The 8805-nt window shown below is 34.4% G+C and overlaps 1 protein-coding gene across 4 annotated transcripts; it reads left to right on the top strand.

The window, feature by feature from the left end:
- Window positions 267-7673, top strand: LOC105157967 (plant intracellular Ras-group-related LRR protein 7). 4 transcript variants are annotated; one of them, XR_002286839.1, is made up of 10 exons: window positions 267-593; window positions 1042-1111; window positions 1378-1424; window positions 2235-2343; window positions 2479-2564; window positions 3929-4019; window positions 5045-5143; window positions 6352-6438; window positions 6554-6683; window positions 7319-7673. XR_002286839.1 is itself a non-coding variant. In XM_011074529.2 (10 exons), exons 1-9 carry the CDS (start codon window positions 495-497, stop codon window positions 6662-6664), a joined length of 786 nt encoding a protein of 261 aa, XP_011072831.1. In that variant the 5' UTR covers window positions 274-494; the 3' UTR covers window positions 6665-6683; window positions 7319-7673. The 4 variants fall into 4 exon arrangements, 2 of the variants coding, with proteins under 2 accessions (XP_011072831.1, XP_011072830.1); XR_002286838.1 differs by having other exon boundaries at window positions 268-593; window positions 7069-7673; XM_011074529.2 differs by having other exon boundaries at window positions 274-593; window positions 5045-5130.

Below are 8805 nucleotides of genomic sequence, written 5' to 3'. Positions count from 1 at the left end.
ATATTCACTTGTTTTCATTAACGAGGAAAAAAGAAAAAAGGAGAGAGAGAGAGAGAGAGAGAGAGAGAGAGAGAGAGAGAGAGAGAGAGGGGGGGGGGGGGTAATTAACCTCTAAAGAAAATATGATGATTATATATGGCAAAATAGAATGCATATGTTCTATTATATATTCACTTGTTTTCATTAACGAGGAAAAAAGAAAAAAGGAGAGAGAGAGAGAGAGAGAGAGAGAGAGAGAGAGAGAGAGAGAGAGTGGAGGCATGGGACAAACGATAAAAACCAAACGCAAACGCGGTTTCTTGTTCAAAGTCTCCTCTCTGCGTCCACCCCATTTCCCTCTCTTCCTTATTCCTTCTATTTGTCAATTTCAAGCCCTCTTTCTCCTTTCAACATTCACGCCGATCATCAGAAAGTACCGATTTGGTTTTCAACAGCTACGGCAATCTGTATGTGGTTTGATCGTTGAAGTGGGGAAATTCAAGAATTGAAATTGAATGGGGTGTTGCAGTAGCACGAACGTTGATTCCAAAGCGAGTCGCGTCGCCAGGTGGCGCTCCACTGGCATCGTGGCGTTGCGTGACTCTAAACTGAAGGCATAGTTCTCTCTCTTCACTTCTGATTAGTTTTTGTGTTGGTCGGATTTCTGGGCTTGTATTTCTTCCTCGAAACTTTCCTCGAAATGTGGAGCATGATGTTTTCGTACTGATTTTTGTGCTTGAGACTTTGAGCATTTGTAGATACTTAATGTTATCTTGCAAGTTAACGTCTGTTACTGGAATCATCATTATTGTTTGTTAGGAAAGGTCCGAAGAAGTGTATTTGGATTCCGGGCACTCAATTGTTTTTGTTTGTATGTGCTTTGCGGTAATGAGGTGGTGTTGCTAGCGCATGCTAACAAACTGCATTAGAGAAATGTTTAACAGAATTAGATGTTCCACATGGGGCTTTTGCTCATATGCTTTCACTATACATGAATATTGCTGTTATTCTGACTGGATATGTGTTTGTGGATTTTGTTTTTTCAACTCCTATGTTCCACAGACATTTCCAGATGAAATTCTTGATTTAGAAGGATCAGTCCGCACACTTGATCTAACACGCAACAAACTAGGTAATGCTCTTTAAGTATGTGAAGCATTTGATTTATCTTTATTCTTAATGTGCCCTTTTCTTTTACTTCAATTTGGATAAATGGGTTTCATTTGATACGGGCTTGTGGTCATTCAAACTTGATTACAAACTTATTTATATACATATGAGGCCCCTATGTCACTCCATTAACAAAGTGTAAATGCAGCAGTTCTTATGGAATAGGAATCCGTTTGCTTAGCTCAGTGGCTTCACTTCTCTAATTTTTTCTCCTCTTTTGCGTGGCAGTTGATATCCCAATGGAAATAAGCAAATTGATTAACTTGCAGCGGCTGGTAAGAATTACTCTCTTCAGTTTTCTCTGTGTTGCTGTTACTTTATAGAACATGAAGCCTAAAATGTTAATTCTGTATGCTATGGAGATAATATTCTTAACTCTCTCTGTTGTTGTTTTGATATGTAGCACTCTGATTTGGGAAATGGTGAAAAATAGTTTTTGTATTCTACAATGTCATTTTCTCTTACTTGAAATGCAATAGTTCTCATCTTAAGAGTTTATATCTTGATGTTATTACACTTTGGCAGAATTCCAAATGCTATATGTCAAGTTCTGTAGGAGTTTATAGGAAATGGACACGTGCTCTATCAATATTGGTAAAATAGTTTTATCACTTTTTCGTTCTAGAGATACCGAGCAAAATGCCTCGCGTGAAAATAAGACATTTCATTCATCAGTCTTAAGTGACGGAACTACACAATACGTCAGTACTGGATTTTGGAGAAACTGAACTTAAATAAGTATAACTTTGAGATCTTTGAATAAAAAATTTGTTAAAGCAAAAAGAATGTGTGAAAAAGACAAAAGTGAATTCCTTTCTCCGATAAAGTTCACTGGATTCTTGAAAATCATTCAAATTTCATGACTGTTGTTAAGCTTCCAAGTAATTCATTTTTGTACTCACTTCCTTCCTTCCGTAAATTGAATGCCTAAGTTTCAAATTTTCCATTCCTTTCTAGTTTTTACCATGATGGTCTTCTTTGTGTTGCAATTGTGGCTTCGTTCTACATCTACATTTGACAATTAGTATTCACTTTGAAGGTAAAGCCAACATGATTGTACTTGGTTGAACAATCATTTCCTACAGGTTTTAGCTGATAATCTTATTGGGCGTCTTCCTATGAACTTGGGAAAGCTTCAGTCTCTAAAAGTTATGACACTTGATGGAAATCGAGTTGCCACAATGCCTGATGAATGTAAGTTTTTTTCCCCCAAGCTGGGAGGATTGGGATTGAATGCATGTTGATTGTGTGGGTTAACATTTCCCTCATTCATTAACTCAATAGGAATTTTCAGATTTGAGCTTACTTGTTTCTTGAAACTATGTTCAGTGGGTCAGTTGGTGAAACTGGAGAAGCTATCAATATCAGGAAATTTGTTGGTCAACTTGCCTGAAACTATTGGGAGCTTGCGCAATGTGAGTAGCTAACATGCAGTTTTCATGTACCATTTATTCCTCTTTCTGAAATTTGTAGAGTGACACTGCTTCATGTGGTTATATGATAATATAGTTTTAGCAGTACTTTAATGGGCTTAGCTGTTGTGTGTTGTCGCCAATATAGAGCTGGTTAATTCACATTAGTTTCCATTCTGTAGAATGCTAGTTCAGTTGTTGATAGCACTCTGTCTTGTTTCAACCATGCAGAAGTTCCCCTTCATACTGTTCTATTTAAAGTTTTTGCATCCTTTAGCTCACTTTGTTTTTCCAAATAACTCATGCTGTTCATAGTACACATTCAAAATGTCATCATCTTCTCATACTCTTTCTGTCTTATGCATGGACATATATGAATGTTCAATATGGTACTTGGCTACTTGCTCATCCTTACTAAAAAACAATTGAAAGAAAAAGAATTATGTGGGCATGTGGTAGACATATCATATCCTCAAGTAGTGGAACGGAATACATCAGAATCTATTGATTTATATTTCTTTATTTTTCAATGTTACAGATGTGTAGAATTGCATCAACAGTAATCTTTGTGTGATGTATAGATATTTAATAGAGGAGAACTAATGAATGGATTTTCTATGGCTGTCAATGTTTAAATAGGTTAGCTGATGTTGAGAGTTAATTTCTGTATGTTTATCCACTGTTTCCGGTATTTATCTAACCAAATGTGTTAATATAATTGTGTGACCTGGGGCATTTGGACCTCTAGAGAAAACACTAAAGAATTATTTCCTTGAGATACTAAACTACTGTTGGAAGAAATGTCTGTAGTAGTTCTTAATACTTTAACTAGTTAAGATAAGTGATAACAATTAAAGCACCAGACGATAGGAATATCATGAAGAGCACAAACCAAGATTGCTGCAGAAAACTAGCTGATAAGGAAAGAAGAAATAAAAGCTACAAGTGTTACCGTTTCTCACATTCTATCGGGTGAAAAGATGGTTAAAAAATTGGATAACTGCAATTTCATGTTATTGATGCTAAAAGTCATACCTCACATTATTTGATATTAAATATAAATAAAATATAGTAAATGTAATATGGCAGTCAGTTTATGTCCACAATAATGTAAAAGATATTTGTCAAAGTACCAAAAACCATTATCCAGCTTAAAGAGATATACGTTTCACCTAAGTTATGCAGCCAATAACCTTAAAGGGTATGCTGTCAAGCATTTTAGGTTGGAATGTGCCATTAAGAGATTAGGTGGTTTTGAATCCACTGGTATAATGGGTCTAGAATGTACCTATATTATTTTAGTATCCAGCATGTGCTATATACTTACCTGAGTTGAAAAATTGATACAACCTTTTTTGACTTTGCAGTTGATGCTGTTAAATGTGTCAAACAACAAGATAAGGTCTCTTCCAGAGTCAATTGGTAGTTGCTACTCTCTGGAGGAAATTCAAGCTGATGGTACTTTCAGATCTATTATTCTGTATTTTTTGGTTGATGATGGTTGTCACGCTGACCTCCAAGTTCTGACCTTATGGGTTTGCAAATTGTTCCTTTTTGTGTATAATAGCTTCCTTTGGTCTTTTCCTCTAAAGTTAGTGGCATCTTCTCTCTTTTCCTTTGATGTTAGGTGGGTTAAGAATTCATTTGTGCTCATGTGTCCATAGAAATGGCAATCTCATGACCCTAACCGGTTCTTTACTGTCTGGCTGTTAGTGACCTTTTTTCACTAAAGTAGGTTTTTCCAATGAGTTATCCTCAATTTGACATGCTTAACAAAGTGAACAAACTCTACTGTATTGGCATAACTAAATGCATCATGTTTTCCATACATTGGTAGTTGGTGACAGCTTGCTTGCCTAAGTCTTAGTTATTTGATTGCAGAACTACATACATTTAGTAGAGTTTCTGTAGTGGCAGAACTTGGTTCCCTTCAGAATGAAATTGTATCTATTAGGTGATACGTCTGAGAAAAATGTCAATACACTTCCGGGTGGGTGCTACGTCATTGCTTTTTGAGCGGGCAAATTTATCATTTTCTGTTAAAGGAAAATATGCAGAACCTCCATCCTAAAATGAATATCCATCTATGGTGCCATTGATCAGCAACTTGGCTAACTCCTACTTTCAGTAAAATTTAGTTAATTTAATCCAAAAGTGTTCAGATAATATTAAGTAATCTAAGTAGTATTGACAAATAAAATTTTTTAAATGTTGAAATTTATTGACGTAATACAATAGCCAATGGCATATTCATTTTGGGAGAAAGTACGTATTAACATTAATTGACAGGACAATGCCTGCTGTGGGCTACAATACAAGACCTTTCTTATATTGGAAAATGGCTATCTTTCGTATTGGAGAATTAGTCTCTTAGATTCTTTGAGCCTCTGTATGCAATCCTTCCTTTGGCTGTATTTTAGGGTGATTTAATCATCTTTACTTCTGGCCTTTCCCTTTTTAATATTGTACGTAACTATTTGCAGAAAATTCCATCGAAGAGCTTCCATCTTCAGTGTGCAATCTTGTTCATCTAAAGTCACTATGCTTGAACAATAACAATGTGAAGCAGGTTTCTCACTCATGTGGACTTCTTATCCTTTTTATTGTTTTCCTTTGATAAAATTGAATTATTCCTTCAGTTTAACAATTGACATGCGTTTCATGTTATGCACATTGTTGTATTTTCATTGATTAATCAGGAGACAGGGTTTTGTGTTTTAACGCATAAATGAGAAATGGTCATTCTACTTGTAATTAACTTGTGTTAATTATGATTCTGCACCACCATTCTTCTACTAATCTGCATGGACATACGAGCCAGTGAATGCTTATATACAAAGATGAATTCAAATTAGATTTTACAGAGTAGTGATACAAGTTTGTAGGTGTAATTGCTTGAGTGTGTGTCTCAATTCGACGAGATTAGGTATCTGGAGGGAGAGAGTTTATTTGAGACATTTCAGTGGCCAGAAAAAAATTAATTTCAGATACTATGGCGGGCATATATACTAGGAAATGTTGATTATTTATTTCAGGATCTTTATCACCAACTTATTTGCAATAGTTTAGTCTTTTCTATTATCTATTTCAGAATATTTCTTTGATCCTCAGATTTTGATTTCACTTTGCAAGTTGTCTTACTGTTGGAAGCTGAAATAGGTAATGCATGGCTTTTAAAGAGAAGTGAAGATGCCTCACAAAGTACTGATGATAAGGAAATACTATAGTCCATATGCTGATGAAAAGTTTCAATTGAACTTTCTGATTTTCAGCTAAAAAGGGGATTCAAAGTGACAGTGTGTTGAAGGGTAGAGTGTCCTATCTGAGTAGAATTTCTGGATTCTGGAACAAATTTATGTTTATCTAGTCACCTACCAAGAAATGGTTTTGCAGGCAACGTAATGAGTTATGATCATGATGGATTTTACCAACCTTATCTATGGACCTTCCGACTGTTCATATGCTTTTGCGCTTCAGCCTTCTTCATTTTCTGATAATTCTTTTATGATGCATTCCAATAAATTTGGAACCTAGACTGCTTTCTTCTTATTCTATTTCATGTTTATTTGGAATGCTTTACTATCAAGGCAGTTTAGCGCTCAAGTATGAGGCATCTTTTAGCATCATTCATCATGCTTATGTCTAAATTGTAATGAAGATTCCCCTCCCTTGGTTGTGAAGAAGAGGCTGGCCTTGCTGATTAACATTGTCATCTCAGTGTTGTTTTGGTTTAATACTTTAGGTTTTCCTGTCATTACTCAATTCACAATATAGTTTATACATTTTACAGATACCTCCAAATTTATTGAAAGATTGCAAAAGTCTGCAGAATATATCCCTCCATGGCAACCCCATTTCTTTGGATTATTTTCAACAGGTCAGATATTGATATATGTTTGCAAAATGCTGATGCAGTACTTGCATCGTGAATAATCATAGAAATGATGATCATCTCAATAGAAAGCATTCAACCCCTTCTTTTTCCCGTTCAGATGGAAGGATTTGAAGATTTTGAAAGTCGGAGGAAAAGAAAATTTGACAAGCAGATAGATTCAAATGTGATGATTAGTTCCAAAGGTCTTGATGAGGGTGTTGATCACTGATGCTTGCTACTACATTTTTGTAAGGCATCTACTCTCTTCCAGAAGTGCCGTGTTCTTTGTTCTAATTTTTTTAATTAATTTCATAACTAGGTTTGATTCTTCTCCTGAATTCCAATTTATTAAGAAATGATCTGCATTAGTTGGCTTGACATGGTTTTTTTCCTACATTACCTGATATATCTAGATTTTACATTTTAAATCTATCGGCACGGACCCTACCAGTGTTCACATACATGACGCTGGCATAAAGTGCCACATGCTGAACTATCACAATTTGATTTTTTTACAGTTTTTCATTGCCAAGCTTCTTAAACATGAGAGTGTCCAATGTTCCTCATTTCCTATTTAGTCTTTAAGTTTCGTAATGCTCGGTTACATGTCCGCTCATTTTTGACATATTGCAGGAAATTTGGTCCTCTGGGGTTGTGTCATAATATGGCCCCTTTTGACTAAATGAACGTGATCTGATATAGTATGTCTTTGGAAGTAAATTAGCAAAAGAACGGTTCAGAAGTTTCTTGACCGAACAATCCCCTGAGCTATTCTCGTCACAGATGCCATGTTTCTCGTGCACATTGCACCACGTTTATAATGGGTTTATTCTGCTGCAAGTTGCCATGTTCTGTAATGTAATTCTACTTCATATGTTCGCAGTTGGTGAAATATCATCATATGGGGTGTCTGCGCTTGAATCCTGGAGGAGGATGTGAGTATGTATAACCCTCGCCGTGTATTGATTTATCGGCATACCAGTCACATATAGTTTTTGTATGTATATTCCCCCCCTGGTTTCCATCATAAGAACTACTAGGAAGTCTACAAAGCGCTGGCAATGTAAATGGCGTTTGTCTTCCTTTTTGGTTGATTCCTTTCACGACATCGTGTAATAAACAAGTAGAGGGAAGCTATAAGCAGGCCTGATGGAAACTTAGATTGATGTTATAGTCGTTAACACTATATACACAATCAATATTTACATATGTCTATACTACTTATTAAGTGTGAGGAATTGGTTGGTACAAAATATAGAGTAAATTATAGTTTCCTCCCATAAGGTTTTACATAATTATACATACTTCCTTATTGTTTGAAAAATTATAAACACCTCCCTTAAATTAAAAATAATTATATAGTTCTTAGATGGTGAGGTAAAAATATTTTTTTTAGAAAAAAAATTAAAAATGTATGAGGGTAGGTAAAATAAATAATCTATTGAAAATATTAGTTCATAAAAGTATTATATAAAATTTTAGAAAGTATATGAAGTTATAATTTATATTCCCAAAAGGTACTTTTGGCAATTTACCACAAAAATTAAATAAAAATCTAACTGAATAAGCTTGTTTTTATACTCATGTTAAAATTAGGGGGATATTTATAATTGTTTAAATAATATGAAGGTATTTACAATTATGTCAAACTTTAGAAAAGGTGGTTGTAATTTACTCTAAAATATATCGACTAAAATACCAATATACTGAATCTTGTGAAAAATTACAATGTCTTTAATTTTTTATATCAATAATGTTCTGTTCATTCACATTTCAAAATACTAATCATTATTAAAGAAATTATGAGTTCTTTAATTTAGTCTTGTTCTATTTCATATAATTGAATAAATATGATGAGAATTTAGACCCTGAAAGCTACTTATATACAAAGTATAAGTAAGTAAAACTGCACTTCTACTTTTCTTCTTTTAATCAATAATTGGAAGTCAAACATCTGATTCAGGAGAATTGAGGTAGTGCTGACACACTTACCTTTCCTTATTTATTGTTAGGAAAAACCATGTACAATATTTGTTGGCTATTTTATTCAAAATGCATTACAATAAAAAACAAATGATACCAATATTGATCAAATAAACAAATGCTAATTTCAAAATTTTAGTGTACAATATGAAACACTAATTTTGATTCTGCTTCATAGTATATTTCAATCTATTTAAACCTTTACATCTTAAATTATTAAGGATCGAAATTTCATCATTTTTGTATATATTATAATTGTAAGATATAAAATATTATTTATAAAAAAATAAAAAATAATAAAATTAACCCCATTCCCCCACCCGAGGCCTCCCTCCATCCGCCGCCCACCCCAACCCTCTAGAGCCGCCCGCTGTTCGCCCCCCCCCC

The sequence above is a fragment of the Sesamum indicum genome, linkage group LG3 (genome assembly GCF_000512975.1).
Source record: "Sesamum indicum cultivar Zhongzhi No. 13 linkage group LG3, S_indicum_v1.0, whole genome shotgun sequence".
NCBI lineage: Eukaryota > Viridiplantae > Streptophyta > Magnoliopsida > Lamiales > Pedaliaceae > Sesamum > Sesamum indicum.
This window is presented reverse-complemented; position numbering and strand designations above follow the sequence as displayed.